This window comes from Epinephelus lanceolatus, chromosome 3 (genome assembly GCF_041903045.1).
Source record: "Epinephelus lanceolatus isolate andai-2023 chromosome 3, ASM4190304v1, whole genome shotgun sequence".
In the NCBI taxonomy this organism is placed as follows: Eukaryota; Metazoa; Chordata; class Actinopteri; order Perciformes; family Serranidae; genus Epinephelus; species Epinephelus lanceolatus.
The window spans coordinates 50,804,230-50,823,502 of NC_135736.1; the positions used below are offsets into that span (position 1 = coordinate 50,804,230).

Consider the following 19,273-nt stretch of genomic DNA (forward strand, 5'->3'; position numbering starts at 1 on the left):
ATCATCTGGTTTGAGGACGCTGGGACTTTATTATCATCTGGTTTGAGGACACTGGGACTTTATTATCGTCTCGTTTGAGGACACTGGGACTTTATTATCATCTGGTTTGAGGACGTTGGGACTTTATTGTCGTCTGGTTTGAGGACGTTGGGACTTTATTGTCGTCTGGTTTGAGGACGTTGGGACTTTATTGTCGTCTGCTTTGAGGACGTTGGGACTTTATTGTCGTCTGCTTTGAGGACGTTGGGACTTTATTATCATCTGCTTTGAGGACACTGGGACTTTATTATCATCTGGTTTGAGGACATTGGGACTTTATTATCATCTGCTTTGAGGACACTGGGACTTTATTATCATCTGGTTTGAGGACGTTGGGACTTTATTATCGTCTGGTTTGAGGACGTTGGGACTTTATTGTCGTCTGCTTTGAGGACGTTGGGACTTTATTGTCGTCTGCTTTGAGGACGTTGGGACTTTATTGTCGTCTGGTTTGAGGACATTGGGACTTTATTGTCGTCTGGTTTGAGGACGTTGGGACTTTGTCATCGTCTGGTTTGAGGACGTTGGGACTTTATTGTCGTCTGGTTTGAGGACGCTGGGACTTTGTCATCGTCTGGTTTGAGGACGTTGGGACTTTATTGTCGTCTGGTTTGAGGACGCTGGGACTTTGTCATCGTCTGGTTTGAGGACACTGGGACTTTATTATCGTCTGGTTTGAGGACGTTGGGACTTTATTATCATCTGGTTTGAGGACGTTGGGACTTTATTATCATCTGGTTTGAGGACGTTGGGACTTTATTATCATCTGGTTTGAGGACACTGGGACTTTATTATCATCTGGTTTGAGGACGTTGGGACTTTATTATCATCTGGTTTGAGGACACTGGGACTTTATTATCATCTGGTTTGAGGACGTTGGGACTTTATTATCATCTGGTTTGAGGACACTGGGACTTTATTATCATCTGGTTTGAGGACGTTGGGACTTTATTATCATCTGGTTTGAGGACGTTGGGACTTTATTATCGTCTCGTTTGAGGACAGTGGGACTTTATTATCATCTGGTTTGAGGACGTTGGGACTTTATTGTCGTCTGCTTTGAGGACGTTGGGACTTTATTATCATCTGGTTTGAGGACGTTGGGACTTTATTGTCGTCTGCTTTGAGGACGTTGGGACTTTATTGTCGTCTGCTTTGAGGACGTTGGGACTTTATTATCATCTGGTTTGAGGACGTTGGGACTTTATTATCGTCTGGTTTGAGGACGTTGGGACTTTATTATCGTCTGGTTTGAGGACGTTGGGACTTTATTGTCGTCTGCTTTGAGGACGTTGGGACTTTGTCATCTTCTGGTTTGAGGACGTTGGGACTTTATTATCGTCTGGTTTGAGGACGTTGGGACTTTATTGTCGTCTGGTTTGAGGACGTTGGGACTTTATTGTCGTCTGGTTTGAGGACGTTGGGACTTTATTATCGTCTGGTTTGAGGACGCTGGGACTTTATTATCGTCGTCTGGTTTGAGGACGTTGGGACTTTATTATCGTCTCGTTTGAGGACACTGGGTCTTTATTATCGTCTCGTTTGAGGACGCTGGGTCTTTATTATCGTCTCGTTTGAGGACACTGGGACTTTATTATCGTCTCGTTTGAGGACACTGAGTCTTTATCATGGCAGCAATCAGAATGTTGTGTTTAGGTTACAGCTCTGTGACCTCTGACCTCGTAGATGGCGAAGCCGATGGTGTGCATGTCTTGGCCCTGGCGGCGGTGGCGGCGGCGGTCTTTCTGCATCAGAGCCACCAGGAAGCTGCAGGCAATCTCGTCGTCCTCGGGGTCGTCGTCCTCCTCCAGCAGGGAGATCTTATACTGAGGGTTGATCCAGAACGTGTCTGCAGAGACGCAGCAACAGCCAAAGCATCATGGGATATGTAGTTTTTATATCAGACAGCACATCAAACTCCAGTCTCGTTCACGTGTAGGAGGATGATATGGAGGTAAAAAATATAACACTAAAAAACTCTTCTGTGTTTTTAATAGTTAACTTTTTAAACATTGTTTCGTTCTCTGAAAAGCGTCAGCTGTTTTCTTCTTTTGTTCTTTATTGAGTTTTTTTATCTTCACTGTTTATTAGATGTGAAACAACTGTGTTTGATCGCTGCACCACAGAGTAAAGACTGATTTCTTTAAATTAGCATGTTTACTTCGAAATCAGCATGTCTACTTTAAAGTCAGCATGATTCACTTTGAAATCAGAATGATTTCTTCAAAATCAGCACGATTTCCTTAAAAATCAGCATGATTTAAAAAAAAAAATCAGCATGGTTTCTTTAAAATTGCATGTTTACTTTAAAATCAGCATGATTTATTTCGAAATGGGAATGATTTCTTTAAAAGCAGCACAATTTGTTCAAAAATTAGCATGTTTACGCTCAAATCAGCATGATTTACTTTGAAATTAGAATGATTTCTTTAAAATCAGCACAATTTCTTAAAAAATCAGCATGACTTCTTTAAATTTGCATGTTTACTTTGAAATCAGCATGGTTTCTTCAAAATTAGAATGATTACTTTAAAGGGCCAGTGTGTAATATTTGGCATGGTTTATTGTCAATCTGAATCTGAATCTAAATATTCTACCCATTAATATGTTTATATAAGTGTATAATCGCTATAAAATAAAATTCGTTTGGTTTTCTTAGCCTTATAATTATGCTTTTATATATATATATATATATATATATATATATATATATGTATATATATATATATATATATATATATGTATATATATATATATATATATATATATACACATATTTATAGCAAGGGCCTTTGTGATGGAGCGGCCCCGTCACTGAGTGCGGGCAGTACACACATACACATACACACACACAGACACACATGCTACGCGCTATGCGCTACCCATTACACACCACTCATCAAACATTTCCGAGCCCCGTTCTGGTCCGCTACATTGGTTGCAATTATCGCCATAATTCACTGCCCCACAGTTCTGTAGTTCGCACGAGGGTTCACACTCGCCGTTCTGCACGCCTGTTCATACCCATCCATATCACATAGACACTCACCGCAGACGCCAGGTTGTCCTCCCCGCTGCCCTCTGTCAGACGCCGAATCCGCCAAACAAGGGCGTATCGAGTTCCTGGGGTTTAAAGGGGACGTAGCGGGAAAATGGTCACCTGATTAATTTAAATGTGTGTTTGCGCTAATTATGTTTATTTTGCAGTACTGGAGACTGTATGTTGACATTTTGAACAGTGAATATTTAAAGGAGGCATTTCTCTGCATTTAACTATTTGTCAATACATTTTTGGTGGTTTCTATTTGTAGGGAAACACTGATTTCAAAGTTAATTATTCTTTTTGTGTCATGCCCAGTGGGAGGGGCTTATGATTTATAAGGCAGCCATCTTGTCCATGTTGGGGTGGAGAGTTGGTGGTACATGGCAGGTATTTGACAACAAGAGAAAGTATTGAGTGAACGTGTTTTTGGACTATTGTCCTTGTTTTTTTGGCTGGTGGTCCAGCTGTAATTTGGGTTACTGAAGAACTCTGAACCCAGTGTACCTTTTTGTAAATATTCTGTTGTTACTTTGTACATATTTTTTCACTGTTTTGGTTGGTTTGGTAGAATAAACACTTTAAAAAGTATCTTCCCGACTACGCCATATTTTTCCCGGAAGAACCCCGCTACAGCCTTGCTTTAGAGAGGTCGCCATCTTGCGCCGCCATGTATGTACGGCAGACCGAATGGACAATCCAGCCAACCAGAGAACGCGTTTCGCGTGTATAAATAAACCAACGAAGACAGTGGAAGGAAGGAAGAAGGAGGAGGAAACAGCAGAGAGTGTTAGTAGTTCGTCAATAGAGAGTAGTGAAAAGTTTTTTTAGTTATAAAGTTTGCGAATGGACCACACTTACCACGCAACAGGAGAGAATGAACCCGAACCCTCATCTGCGAGGAAAAGAAGACGCAACTTCACTCCTTGTGATGCACTCTCTGCTGCGCTTTTCCTCCTGATGATATATCTCCCCAACGATGGCAGCAGTAGCACCGAATCCCATTCTGTGCATTCAGCCTCTCTTCTCACCCGCTCAGCATCAAACACATGGAGTTCCTCATCTGTGTGCTCCGGCTCAAACAGGTATGGCTCTGGGTCTGTGTCCGCTACAAGAAACTCTTCAAAATCGCGTTCAAAGTCGTCCATTGCAGCTACTATAGTCCGGAGATATTGCTAGGCTAAATAAACAGCTGAGCTCTGTTTACAGGCTACGCTGTCAGTCAGTGTGCGGGCTGGAGATTGGTGGAGCAGAGAGGGGAGGGGGGTCCCCACTTAGTATGGTAAACGAGTATGTGTGTATGAAGTGTGTGTGTTACGCCAGAAGAGTCAGAGTTTGGGACGGAGTGGAGTGTTACCGGAGTTTCTGGAGTGCTCAAATAAACGGGCCTTTTCCCGAACGCTCCTCTGGTCTCCTGCTCGTGAGGGATTCATTACAATATCGTAACATGGTTTAGATTTCTAAATAAACATTCACCTCGTCGCTAGATAGACCTACTCCTGAAAAACTTGTGCGCAAGGCTTTTTGTCCCTACGAGGCCACCGTCATTTACCCGATGGGAGGGGTGAGCGAGTGAGCCCTGCAATCTAGAATTTGACCACTGATGTCACTGTTTTCAACCCATTTTACACACTGGGCCTTTAAAATAGCATGTTTGCTTTGAAATCATAATGTTTTCTTTAAAATCAGGATGATTTTTTTTCTAATGACAGCAGATGAGTGGGATATTTTCTTTATAAACCAGCTGTAATATTAAATACAACATCTAAGCCTTCTAAGCCCCTCCCATCAGCCAAACTAAAAAACAGAAGTCCCTCCTCAGTGTTTAAAAAGGTTGACATGTGTCCCCTTGTGCACCAGCCCCTCCTCCCTCACAAATAAAGAACAGTCCCTAATAAGTGGGAACTGACGGTGTAATTACTGGTTCATAGAAACATTCTCACTGGGATGGTTCCTGCAGCCTCCGGCAGTGCTTCCTCTCCTCCAGCCACCCTCAAACATTGTCGTGGTCCAAAAACTGACGGTGTCCTGACTGAGAGCGTCCGGAGTCAGATTACAGATCTCCAGACGGGAGAACTGACGCAGAAACTCCTGGAAAGACATCCTGACACACAGACAGACAAACAGACAGACAGACACACAGACAGACAAACAGACAGACAGACAGACACACAGACAGACAGACAGACATGTTACTGCCGTCATCCTTTGAGTCAGCTCTCATCTCTTGGGTCCAGTCCTACCAGAACTCTCCGTCCTCCATCTTACAGAGCAGCTCGTCTTTCTCTGCTGAGTCAATGGCGCTCCACTCTGACGAGCTGAAACACAAAGGATGATTATTTCCTCGTTTCTGGTGTCAAGTCGACAAACGGAGTGAAACTGAAGCACTGACTTGTCGCTCCAGGCTCCGGTCCACTCCACCTGACCCCAGGGGTTCCTGATCCGGATCAGACGCTCCTGGCGGCTGCGGTACTCCACCTGCAGACAGCAACACCAACATCCAGAGTCCCACAAACAGACTGGCTCCTGATGAAGGTGATGAAGCTGATGAAGGTGAGCTCACCTGTCTGAGTGCGGTCACAGAGTAGGCGTGGCCTTTAACCAGCTTCTTGAAGGTCACCGCCTCCATGTCGAAGGCACTGGTGATCTGAAGAGGAGACAGAAACACATCCAGAAGCTGACAGGACGTAACCTCTGACAGATAATGACCTCCTCCTGGAGGACACTACTGTAGGGGGCGCTGTCACTGCAGAATAACCAGTCAAACACACAGGAGATATTTATGTAAAAATATGTGTGTGACTGACGTCGATGGAGCAGCCCAGCAGCGAGCCTCTCTCCAGAGCTTTACTGATGATGCGATGAAGATCTCTGGGAGCTTTCTTCAGCTCGTACATCTCCGAAACACCGCCGGTAAAATCCTCGAAACCTTCAGTGGTGCTGCCGCCGGACAACGCCTCGTACGAGCCGTTCAACCTCAAAACACACAGTAAACAAACAATAAACACACAGTAAACACACAGTACACACACAGTAAACAAACAATAAACACACAGTAAACACACAGTACACACTGTTGTTACTATAATGGAGGAAAAGTCTCACAGTATCAGGAGAACCTTCAGGTGGTTTTTTGGTTTCTGAGACTCTTGAATTCAGGTTTAGGACAGGTTGAGAGCTCATTTATTCTCAATGTTAGAGACAGAGACAGACAGACGGAGACAGAGACAGACAGAAACAGAGACAGAGATACAGACAGAGAGACAGACACAGAGACAGACAGAGACAGATGGAGACAGAGACAGACGGAGACAGACAGAAACAGAGACAGAGATACAGACAGAGATACAGACACAGAGACAGACAAAGACAGACGGAGACAGAGACAGACGGAGACAGAGACAGACGAAGCCTCCTGTCCATACTATGTGCTCATTTCATCGTGGTTCAAGAGAGATTCGGCGACAGGAGATGACGGAGACATTTATATGAACAGAATGATTCGGTGACATAATGACAAGTCGTTTTACAACGCCACATGTCAGGATGTATTCAATGACCTCGCAGACCGCCTCCGTCTACAAAACTGCCTCCGTTTTAAGGTACAATATTACGACCTCGTTTGTTGTTGTTTTTTCCGTTTTTTTTGTTGTTGCGTGAAACTTTTGACTCCGCCCTCTAGTGCCATCTGTTGGCTGTATCTATGACATCATAGAGGACACATGGACGTACGAGGACAGTGGCATCTATTTTCGTTCACAAAGGGAGAATAAACGCGCCTTCACTGAGACCTTGCGTTGCACATTTGATTTTGTTTGGTGTCGTTTGACAGTTTGAAAGAGTACGAGAGCTGCTGAAGCTCCTGATTCCTCCGGACACACTGATCTGACGCCGGTCTGGCTGTCAGGAAGTCTCAGCTCTTACTTGGCGTAGGCCTTCTCCAGCAGGGCGCTCCAGAACTCGCTACCTTCAGCCGAGTGGACGAACATCAGCTCTCCGTCTTTGACCGGCAGACGGTCATCGATCACCACGTCCACCCACTCCCCGAACTGCCAGAACTACAGACAGACAGATGGACAGACAGAATTAAAGTGCACAGGGGTTTTCATTCCACTTCATATAAATGTTTGTTATAAAACTAGATGTAAAATGCTGTAAAAATTCGGAGCATAGTTTTTGCTCCGTCAGCACCTTTAAACATTTCAAACATTTTGGCGACGTCTCAGCGCCCTGACGACTCTATAACAACACTGCGCTCGCCGTCACCTCACCACAGACTGTATGAGCTATGGCTGCTGCAGTCGTGGGCCAATCACACGTGGCGTTCAGAGAAGAATCGCTGTGATTAACTGTGATACAAAAACAGTTGATAGTTTTGACACCACTTGGTCCTGTGTTTTCTCAGTTGATACCTAACAGGTGTATCCCTGGCCCTACGCCTCAAGTCCACTTGAATGTATCATGAGCAGGTGACTGGGTGTGGCCTCTGACTCACCTGGAAGTGGAAGATGCCGGCATACTGATGGCTGAAGCTCTGACCGTGAGGGACGACGCGGTGCAGCAGCTGCTCGTTCAGAGTCAGAGAGCCGATAGCAGCCAGCAGCCAACAGTCTCCTACACAACATCCAATTACAGGACACACAGAAATGACATCATCATACCTCTGAAAGAACCGCAAAATATGACCAAATACAAATATGACCAAATACTGTCAGGATGTTACGATGGTACAGTGGTACGATAGTATGGTGGTACAATGGTACGATAGTACAGTGGTACGATAGTACAGTGGTACGATAGTACAATGGTATGATAGTACAGTGGTATGATGGTACGGTGGTACAGTGGTACGATAGTACAGTGGTACGATAGTACAGTGGTATGATGGTACGGTGGTACAGTGGTACGATAGTACAATGGTACGATAGTACAGTGGTATGATGGTACAGTGGTACAGTGGTACGATAGTACAGTGGTATGATGGTACGGTGGTACAGTGGTACGATAGTACAGTGGTATGATGGTACAGTGGTACAGTGGTACGATAGTACAGTGGTATGATGGTACAGTGGTACAGTGGTACGATAGTACAGTGGTATGATGGTACGGTGGTACAGTGGTACGGTGGTACAGTAATACGGTGGTACAGTGGTATGGTGGTACAATGGTACGATAGTACAGTGGTACAATAGTACAGTGGTATGATGGTACGGTGGTACAGTGGTACGATAGTACAATGGTACAGTGGTACGATAGTACAATGGTACGATAGTACAGTGGTATGATGGTACAGTGATACAGTGGTACGATAGTACAGTGGTACGATAGTACAATGGTACGATAGTACAGTGGTACGATAGTACAATGGTACGATAGTACAGTGGTACGATAGTACAATGGTACGATAGTACAGTGGTACGATAGTACAATGGTACGATAGTACAGTGGTATGATGGTACAGTGGTACAGTGGTACGATAGTACAGTGGTATGATGGTACAGTGGTACAGTGGTACAGTGGTACGGTGGTACGGTGGTATGATGGTACGGTGGTACAGTGGTACGGTAATGCAGGTAATGTTTATGGGAAGCATTGGCGCTCGTTAATGTCTCCATTATCCTGAGCAGACACTCTGATGGTCAGGGGGGACGCGCTAATGCTAAGCTAACATCAACAACAACATCACTACTTTCACATTAAGCTGCTAATGTTTCCGACTAATGGAGCGTCCGTCCATTCACTGATCAATCACTGATCAATACAAGGTCAGAACTGAGTGCTACCTTCAGGTGTTCCTCGTAAGATCCCATTAGGCCTCGTCATGAAACAGAGCGGCCGGGATCTGAGTTATCTCGACTAGAGTTTGTGGACCTGTGTTTGGGTCTGTTTGTCCTGGTTTGTTCCAGTGCAGCGAAACGTAAAGCTGCAGCGTTGGGCGATCCTCAACAGTTTGTGTTTGTTTGTCAGCAGGATGACCGAGAAACCTCCAGCAGATTTTAATGACGGGTGGTGAAGGGTGGAGCACAGGCCGAGAAAGAGCACATGAAATGACGGAGCAGATCTGAACCACGGGGCGGATACACAAATCACGTTCCACTGTCTGAGAGTGTTTGGTGTTGGTCTGCGCTCTGGGACTGATCTTTACCTCAACATATATTGAACTTTATTATGTTTATCATAAACTCATCATCAACTACAAGTACATTTCTATGAAATCTGTTTTTCATGCACAGATGCAAATGTTCATATGTCTTAAACATTGTACTGTAAACTGTCACCTTTAATCCAATGATCAGTTTCCTGTGATGCTGTAATCCAACATGTCAGACGGATAAAGGATAAAACAAAGTGTCGCTAAGACCAGCGTCAGCCTCCTCCTCCTCCTCCTCCTCATCATCATCAGAGAGGACCATTCATTAACAATATTAACTATGAATTCAGTGTTGCCAACTTAGTGACTTTGTCGCTATATTTAGCATCTTTTCAGACCCCTCTAGCGACTCTTTTTCAAAAAAGCGACTAGCGACAAATCTAGCGACTTTTTCTGATGTTATTGGAGACTTCTGGAGACTCTGACGTGAAAGCACGTATCGTTATTCTTCTCAATGAGCAGCGGATGCTGCCGTGGGCTCCTCTCTCGCCCCAAAGCACTCACAGGCGGCCCAGTCCTCCCTCCCAGCTGCAGTCAGAGCAGGAGATGTTAACCCCTCCACGTCCAGACTGCAAGTGAATCGCGCATGTGCGGAACCGCCATTGGCTGATCCCGACCTGGTTTACAGTCAGGGCGGGATGTAAATGTAAAATTTTCTTTGTCTAATATAAATCACTGAAAGAAGGTTCATTTGTAGTTCTAAACATATTCAGGGTGTTTTTTACTCAGTTTTTGTCTCTCCCACGATGTTATTCCTCTCTCCTACAGCAGCCATTACAATTCCATGCATATGGACAATTACGCAAATTAGGCGAAGACGTCATTTAGCGACTTCTAGCGACTTTTAGGACAGCCAATAGCTACTTTTCTTACTGAGGAGTTGGCAACAGTGTATGAATTATCAACCAAATCAATTACTGGGGGATATTTAAACAGACCATGTTCCTCTGTGACTCAGCTGGTCTGCATTCTGCTAACACTGCTAACACGGCTAACACTGCTAAGAAAGCTAACACAGCTGACACTGCTAACACTGCTAACACAGCTCACACAGCTAACACGGCTAACACTGCTAACACAGCTCACACAGCTAACACGGCTAACATCATGAATGAAACTTTGGTAACAGTATTAACGACGCAGGTTCCTTCAGCTGGACAACGATCAAAAACAAACTGCATAGAAGACTGTGTGTGAGGTCACATGACCAGCTGACTCACCCAGCACTCCCTGACAGATGTCTGTCCTGGTGGCTCCGCCCACGATGAACTGAGGGCTCTCTGTCAACTCCTGAAACAGCCAATCAGAGACGCCCTTTTGTGTTACATCATATTATATCACGTTCCTTTAAAACAGATCATCACCATCATCTTCTGATGTCCCCCAGGTTCCCTCACCCTTGTGTTCCCTCAGACGCATGTTCCCTCAACAGCTCTGGTCTAAGCCACAGAGTGGGCTCGGTACATAAATGTGTTGCTTCATTTTCTCAAACAAACGTGGTAGTGACGATTAGAGTTGTACCGATACCGATACCAGTATCGGAAATGCCTCCGATACTGCCTAAAATGCGGCAATGGGTGTCGGTGAGTACAGCGTATGACCAGTCTGATACCACGTAATGCTTCACGTCATTATGCATACGCACGCTACAGGCAAACGAAATGGAAACAGAGCGGAGTTTAAAAAGCATTCTACTAGGGCTGCATGATATATCGTTTGAACATCGCCATGGCGATGTGCGCATGTGCAATAGTCACATCGCAGGACATGAGATGTTTTCTCTTTTTTCAGAACATGTAAACTTTTGTTTTGATTCAGAAAAGCAGCTCGTTGCTCCGCTCGTTGCTCCACTTGTTGCTCCGCTCGTTGCTCCGCTCGCCTCTCTCTCTCTGTCCCTCCCTCTCTGACAACAGCAGCCCCTCCCCCTCTCATGCACACGCTGCAGTCACACACTGAAAATGAGCGACATGCAAGAGGGAGAAACGGTAAAGGAGGATTTATGCCTGGTTCACACTACACGACTTTTCTGCCCCTTCTGAAAGTCACTATGTCACATTACACGATTGTGGAGTCATAAAATCGTGCCGTGACTTGGCCGACAGACACGACACGCTACACGCTGGTACTCACCAATTATTCCCGGTTGTCTTTCACGGCATGTGTGATGTCATCGGGTTATTCTTGTCCTATTTTTATGACTTTACTATTATTTGAGTCACTGTGTCTGTTCATGTGCCAGCTGACATGTTACTGTAGTCACCTGAAAGTGTCAGCAGATGGCAGGAGCTACATTTGAAGCGCCATACGAAAACATAAAAGTCACTGATTTCTCCACAACAAGTTCCTACAAATGTTTCACAATAAAAGCCTATTTAGAAAATGGAGGGATTCTCTCAGCCGAGGTTATAAGGGGCTTTTAATTTGAAACAAGTTCAGGAAGTGTTGAGTTTGAAATGACAACGCCATGCATTAACTTTATCAAGGCAAGAGGAGCATATAAAAAGTAAAAATATAAAGACACAGAGGGATTAATAAATAACGGAGCGTCTATAATGTAGTCTGTTTCACATGAAGCTGGGAGCCTCTGCAACTGTGCTGAGTGAAAGACACTATTTGTTCATTTTCTTACTTTAAAGGAGCTATATGTAAGAAATCTAAAGCAAATAGTCATAAAATCCTCCTAATATGTCACAGAGACTAAAGAATAATGTTCATATAACATACTGATCTCACTGACAACAATAGTACAGCCAGAATATTTGCATTTAAAAAAATTTTACAGTCTGCAAATCATGTTTATGTTTTGAATTTGTGTTTTGGCCTGTTGCGCCACCCACCGCCGTCTACCAGTCACACAGTCAGTAGAGTCTCAGCATCCGGGTTGCCAGTAGTTACGACTGAGCTACAATGGCTGACGGTGCGACTAAACCCAAACGACCTCGTTATGATTCCCAAAAACGCCAAGACAAAACTCGAGGCAAAACGAGGGTCTATATAGGAGATGCTTTTGAACGGTGGAGACGGTTGAAAGCGGAGAAGAATTTGAAATCAGATGTCGAAGTGGCTACTCTTCTCCTCGACAGGTAAGCTTTAGCTAAAATTGGCTAACTAGCATCATAGCTAGACGGGGATGGACATTTCGAATACTTTCAACTGTTACTCGTTTTCGATCATACATTGTAGCCCATGTGCAGGTGGGTCATCGACCCGACTGATTTTTTTGAGAAACAAACATTAGCAGCACGGCAAGCAGCATTAGCAGTGTCCCGGTACATAGCATTAGCAGCCGGCTCCTCCCCGCTATATCCCGGCAGCAGCGTTAGCAGCAGAGAAGCCGGTGTCGGGCGGACACGACTCACGGCAGTATTTTTGAATTTGAGTGCAGTAACTGTTTTGGCCACATTCTTTTCATTCAGCGCCTTTAAGTCATCTGGTAAAAATTCTTGTATTTTTTAATATCGCAATATATATTGCAAAAAAAAAAAAATTTAAAAAATTGCAATGTCATTTTTTTCCAATATGGTGCAGCCCTACATTCTACTGTAGCCTTTAAAATGTCCATTTTACCAAATTGTGTGGCTGCACTTACTAACCTGTGTCTTGATCTGTGTCAACACTGGATAATAATAAGTTTTATGACATTCATTCTTCTATTATGTATTTATTCCTTAATATTTTACACAGAGTTTTAGGAGTTGAGACATACAACAATTCATATCCTATCCATTTTTATTTTACGTGCTGATATCGGATCAGTACTTGGTATTGGCAGATACCTAAGGTTCAGGGATCGGAATTGTATCGGGAAGGAAAAAGTGGTATCGGTTCATCTCTAGTGACGATCGTGTCTGTCACCATGACAACAAAGTTATACCGTAGTGAGAACGTAATATTTTTACATGCTAACTTTTTCATGTTAACAAGACAAACAGGCTAAAAAGCTAACATGCTAAACATCACGATGGTTTTAACCGCCCTCATCAAGATTAACATGTAGTTTAAATTTTAAAAACTAAACAATGAGTCAGTTATAAACTTTAACATTTTAATACTTCATTTACTTTAAAATTTGAACTTTAAAATTATGTTTTTATATTCATATGTTCACTCTTATTCCATTTGTTATTTATTAACCCACAGAGAATACATCCTGTATGACCAGACAGAAAACGTCTGAATTAACATTTGCACATTAGCGTGCTCACATGCTAAATCTTACATTCACACAGTGCTAACATTAGCGTGATGACACATCCTGCAGTGTGATCATTACGGCCTCAGGGGGGCGCTGCTGTGGCTGTAGCCTTTATTTTTTCACTGTCTTCCTCTGAACACTCTCACTTCTGTTTGGCTTATCTGCTTGAACAAAGTCTTCACTTCCTGCCACAAACAGCGCCAGACAACACAGGAGGCAGCATCCAGTTCAGCCAATCACAGGCGTCCAATGCAGAACAATGTGCCCATGCAGCAGCGGTGTGACAGTCAGCTGCTCGGAGAAACGGAGGACAAAGGAAACTGTGTGTGGAGAGAAACTAAATGTTTCCTTTGATGTTCTCTGAGTTATCACCAGTTACAATAACGTGCTCTAAGAATGAGTCCTTACACCTGGACATGAATTAGCATGTTAGCATGTTAGCACTTCCTGTTCCCTCAGCCTGAAGTCGGTGTGTTTTTGGTTGATGTGTGAAATAATGTCTGTAGTTAACATGAGCTGAAGAGACGTTGATAAATACCTCACTGTCAGTTACAGCTTTATATGTCTCTGACAAGATGAGACTATAGGACGTCATCACGCCCAACACGACTTTACAGTCGCACTGTGGTGGTGATGGTAAGTCATGTGACCGTGGTGACGGTAAGTCATGTGACCGTGGTGATGGTAAGTCATGTGATCGTGGTGACGGTAAGTCACGTGACCGTGGTGATGGTAAGTCATGTGACCGTGGTGTAGTGTACAGCCTAACATTAGCTTTGTACTTCAATAATCATAAAGTTTATTAGTGAAGATTATCTCTCTGAACAGAACCTGTAGCATCAGAAACATTTGTTTATTTTCTGTAATAATCCAAAATCCAATGGAACAATCTGATTGGCTGTTTGATGAGGGAACCAGGGCGACGCTGACCTCAGGGTCGGCCTACAGAACTCTCTACAGGATGACGGACAGATGCGGCGAGCCCTGAGCACCTCATGCTTGTGTCATTGAGGATGTTGTGTGTCACTGTGAGTTGTCAGAGTTCTTACCGTTGGTCTCTTCCACTCCACCCCTCTGGTTTTAGCGGTGAACGGAGCGAGTTCCTTGAAGCCCAGTGAGGCTGCTTCTGCTGGGAACATTGGGTCCTCAAACAGGGATCTGTTCTCCAGACAGTCCTGCTTCAGGGCCTGGAAGTCCTGGTTCAGGTAGTGTACGGCCTGCTGGACCGAGCCATGACCTAACGCCTTCTGCCGGTCCTTCTGGATCCGTGCTGATGCACCTCCAAACATCCTGAACACATCAGAAAAACTGTTCACTCTCAGAAATAAGGGTTCCAGAAGGGTTCTTACTGAAGGGCAGAGGTTCTCCCCAGAACCTTTCTTTTTTGAAGACAAGGACCAAGGGTTCCAACAAGAACCCTGTTCATCCAAAGAACCCTTTTTGAAGCAAGAGTTCTTCAAGGATTGATAAAAGCATGTTAAAAGATCTTCACCCTCAAATACTCAGATGTTTACCCATGTTCATGTTGTTTATTGCTTTTGTTGGCGTGTACACGTGTTTGGAACCCGCCTCATCAATTCATTTTTCTTGTGTTCTGTTATTGTTTATATCTTAACCATCACGTCATGCCCTATAATGCCATAAAGGGTTCCTGGTTCTTGGCAGCTTGAATTTTGGTTCCAATTTGGAACTGAATTCCAGTTTCCAACTCGACTGCACCATCGAAGTTGTGAAAGCTGTAGCAGATTTCACAAAATCTCCTCCCTCTGATTGTGAACCCTGAGTGTTGTGGGTTCTTCTGGACCCCATCAGCCCCAAAACCTTTAGGAGCCTTGTAAGGCTCAAGGCTGGTGGACGTGGTTCCCCATGCACCACGCTACCCTTAGAAGGTGGAAAGGCTCCGGACAAAACTCCCACAGAGGGACCTGGGTGAAACCATTAGACCAGAGAAAGGTTCTCTATAGAACCTGTCATATACCCCTTTTCCACCGACATGGAACCGGTTCCGCTCTGGTTCCTGCACCTAATTTTGAACCGTTCAGAGCATTTTGACCAAAAATAAACTGGTTCAGAACCTGAAAAGTTGGTTCTCAGCTGAAACTGAGGTGTGAACCGTGATGACATCAGTGGGCGTGTCTTATTCTACAGGTTGGAAAGAGACGATGAAGAAGGAAAAAGAATGAAGTCAGATCATGGAAGGCTGTGCAGTGTTCTCATTAGTTGACGCTTTGTTCAGGGGGTCAAAACAAACCTCTGCACTTACAGAACAAACGTTCACACATTGTGCATGCTGCAGTGCCCTCCGTTAATGACACGTCCTGGATCAAAATGGTTCTGCTCTGGTGGAAACACAGACTGGTTAACTAGATGGCACGATGGTTCCATAACGGAACCAGTTCAAATATCAGAGCTAGTGTCGTGGAAAAGGGGTGATGGGGGTTCTGGGAGGAACCTTTCACAGATGGTTCTAGGTCGAACCCTCTGAAAGGTCCCAGGTGGAGTCTTTATAAAGTGTCCTACCAGGAACCAAAAAGGGTTCTCCTACATGCCAGGGGTTCTCCTCAGTGGTTCTAGTTAGCACCTTTATTTTAAAGAGTGCTGAATGGTGGTTCAACATTCATGTTCCCCTCAGGATGAACCGTAATAACCATCATCAGGTCAACATGTTAATGTGTCCAGTACTTCACGACCAAGACGTTCAGCCTCAGCTCTGATCATCAGCTCACTGTGTCAGCATGCTAACATGCTAACACAGTGAGCGTTAGCATGCTGACACAGTGAGCGTTAGCATGCCAACACAGTGAGCGTTAGCATGCCAACACAGTGAGCGTTAGCATGCTAATACAGTGAGCATTAGCATGCTAATACAGTGAGCATTAGCATGCCAACACAGTGAGCGTTAGCATGCTAATACAGTGAGCGTTAGCATGCCTAACACAGTGAATTGATGGGAATATAAACTCTTACTGTGATATTTTCTGAGACGGTTATCATACCTTGAAAATCTCACACCGTTGCAACCCTACACAGTGAACACTGTACCTGCCAAGCATCAGCATGTTAGCATTGTCACTGTGACCATGTTAGCATGTTGTTGTTAGCATTTAGCTCAAAGCGCTACTGTGTAGAGGCTCACGGACTCTGGTTGGTCAGTTTCCATCAGACCAGAGAGAAATTAATAAACATGCAGGTGTTTGTACCTGATCTCCGTCCAATGGGCTCGTTGGAAGCTGACAGGGAACAGAAGTGTGGTTAGTTCACGGTGAACAGTTGGAGTTACAACAACACATCACTGAACCCACTCACAACCCAACCAACAAGCTAACATCCGTCTTTCTCCGCTCCGACAGGACTTCACTGGACCGCCCTCACACACCAAACACTGAGCTCGAACTGAGACAATATTCATCCGTTGTGATGGTTTAATGATCGTTTCCCTCCATCTTGTCTTGGGTCACTTTCTCCAGACAGTCAGACCTTCTGTTTTCTACCAACTGAGTCTGGTTTTGGAACGTTGGTCGAAAAATCGAGAAATCTGAAAAGTCTCTGATGAAAACCTGACACAGAGTCTTTGAATCAAAACCAACAACCACCAGCCCTGTTCTTTTCTCCTTAACATAACCACACGTGTGTGTTGTTAAATGGAGGCGTCCTGACAATAAGTGCCTCACCGATCCAGGAAGTATGCAGGTAAATGACGCTGATAGATAAATAGCTGATTGATGAATGAGGAATGCGCAGCTCAGTGGATACTGAGGATGATGATTATCTGCAGTCTGAGTTGTGTCCTACCATCACTGTGCGCTCCGATCAATGAGGCGGCCTGAGAGCAGCTGACTCAGCACTCTGAAAGCTCTCTGTGTTTTCTGGAGCTCCACCAAAAATACCACCCCGGTGCCAGACCGGATCAGACCGGGAGCTGAACTCCGGCTGGTTTGATGCAGTTTGTCAGAAGCTAAAATCTCTGAGGGCTCCTCCGTCCTGTGGCCCCGGTGATGTCGAGGAACCCTGAGTCATAATCTGGGTTTCAGATCTGAACTGTTTCACTTTATAGTTTTTGCTCATCTGTTTTAAACTTGTCTTTCATGTCTAATGCATGTGATTTAGGCTGCGTTCAATCCTCACCTGTTTGGTTTGGTTAAAATGAAGTCAGGTCTGTTCGTTGGCTCGATGTGAAAGCTGTCAATCAAACCCAGGTGCAGACCAAACAACCGAACTGTAACCACTCGAAAAGGCGGGTCTGGGTCCGTTTCCAAAACCAGTGGTGAAATTTGAATTTGACTACTGACAGACAGCGCTGCAGCAGTGAAACAGGCTGTGATGTAACCAATCTGTCTGTCCATTAAAACCCCGCCCACTGCACAAAAAACTCAATATCATCTGGCCCCTTAATGTGACGGGAACGGTTACAATCAGCAGTCACACCCGGGTTCAATGACTTTGCAGTAGTCACAGGTATTTACTGGCTCTGATCAGCCGTGATGGAAACAAACACCTGGGAAGACGCACTCATTTTAGCCCCTTCACCGGCGAGAACGCAGAAACACGCCGCCACAAAACACCGTCTGTCTCTGCCCAGTCAGCTCAGCATCGATCCAGATGAGTCTGCAGTTTGAGAGACTGAATAAGTCAGAGATATAAAGAAAGTAGCCACTGGAACATGTTCACTGGCCTCTGTGCTGCTTTCTGTTGTTTACGTACCTGTTTTCAGGCCCGTTTGTGACGTTAAACGTGACACAGCAGGAAAAGAAAACATGAGAGCAAACCCATCGGCTGCAGAGCCATGAACACAGCTCTGGGTTTCCCCACGTAGGGCTCGATCACGATAATCCTGATATAATTTTTGATTCTGACTCTGAGTTGCTGTTGTTGTTCACAATGTAAAGGAATGAGAGAGATCGTTTTTCTTTAGTTTTTAACTCAAGATTTGAAGCAAACTGTGAAACTACATCACTGATTTTATTGTAATTCTATTTTCTAAGATTAATAATGATTTTTTGTTTTGTTTTTACTAATCTGCCAGATTGTCAAGAATATCGTTATCCGAAAATACCCTGACATATCCTGATATTATTTTAGGGCCATGTCACTCAGCCCTGTCCTCCTGTTTAAAAGTCTCATTTGGGTGGAACAGCTGTTTAACAGTGTTCGTTTTTGTCACTGACAGGATCAGACAAACATGATGGAGAGGATCCCGACAGAGACAGACCTTGGTGTTAAAGAGGAGGCTCCTTTAGTTTAACCAGAAATCACCGTCACCAAACCCAGCAGTCTCCGTACGAATAAGATAAGATAAGATAAGACAAGGGATAATATAAGATAAGATAAGATAAGACAAGGGATAAGATAAGATAAGATAAGATAAGACAAGGGATAATATAAGATAAGACAAGGGATAAGATAAGATAAGACAAGGGATAATATAAGATAAGATAAGATAAGATAAGGGATAATATAAGATAAGATAAGATAAGACAAGGGATAAGATAAGATAAGACAAGGGATAATATAAGATAAGATAAGATAAGACAAGGGATAAGATAAGATAAGATAAGACAAGGGATAATATAAGATAAGACAAGGGATAATATAAGATAAGATAAGATAAGCCAAGGGATAATATAAGATAAGACAAGGGATAATATAAGATAAGACAAGGGATAAGATAAGATAAGGGATAAGATAAGATAAGATAAGATAAGATAAGATAAGGGATAAGATAAGATAAGATAAGACAAGGGATAAGATAAGATAAGATAAGACAAGGGATAATATAAGATAAGATAAGATAAGACAAGGGATAAGATAAGATAAGATAAGACAAGGGATAATATAAGATAAGACAAGG

General features: G+C 44.0%; 1 protein-coding gene across 2 annotated transcripts in view; it reads right to left on the reverse strand.

Moving 5' to 3' along the window:
- The window catches only part of LOC117255601 (calpain-1 catalytic subunit), a 45,412-nt gene that overhangs the window by 24,214 nt on the left and 1,925 nt on the right, over window positions 1–19,273 (reverse strand). The window contains exons 2-12 of one of the 2 annotated variants that reach the window (XM_078166571.1): window positions 16,626–16,655; window positions 14,475–14,715; window positions 10,451–10,520; window positions 7,575–7,693; window positions 7,004–7,137; window positions 5,887–6,055; window positions 5,643–5,726; window positions 5,472–5,557; window positions 5,323–5,397; window positions 5,023–5,183; window positions 1,719–1,888 (exon numbers count right to left, since the gene is read on the reverse strand). In XM_078166571.1, the coding sequence (XP_078022697.1) occupies window positions 1,719–1,888; window positions 5,023–5,183; window positions 5,323–5,397; window positions 5,472–5,557; window positions 5,643–5,726; window positions 5,887–6,055; window positions 7,004–7,137; window positions 7,575–7,693; window positions 10,451–10,520; window positions 14,475–14,714 (1,308 nt within the window). In that variant the 5' untranslated portion in view covers window position 14,715; window positions 16,626–16,655. The remainder of the gene's footprint in view (window positions 1–1,718; window positions 1,889–5,022; window positions 5,184–5,322; window positions 5,398–5,471; window positions 5,558–5,642; window positions 5,727–5,886; window positions 6,056–7,003; window positions 7,138–7,574; window positions 7,694–10,450; window positions 10,521–14,474; window positions 14,716–16,625; window positions 16,656–19,273) is intronic. The other variant, XM_078166572.1, reaches the window with a different exon arrangement.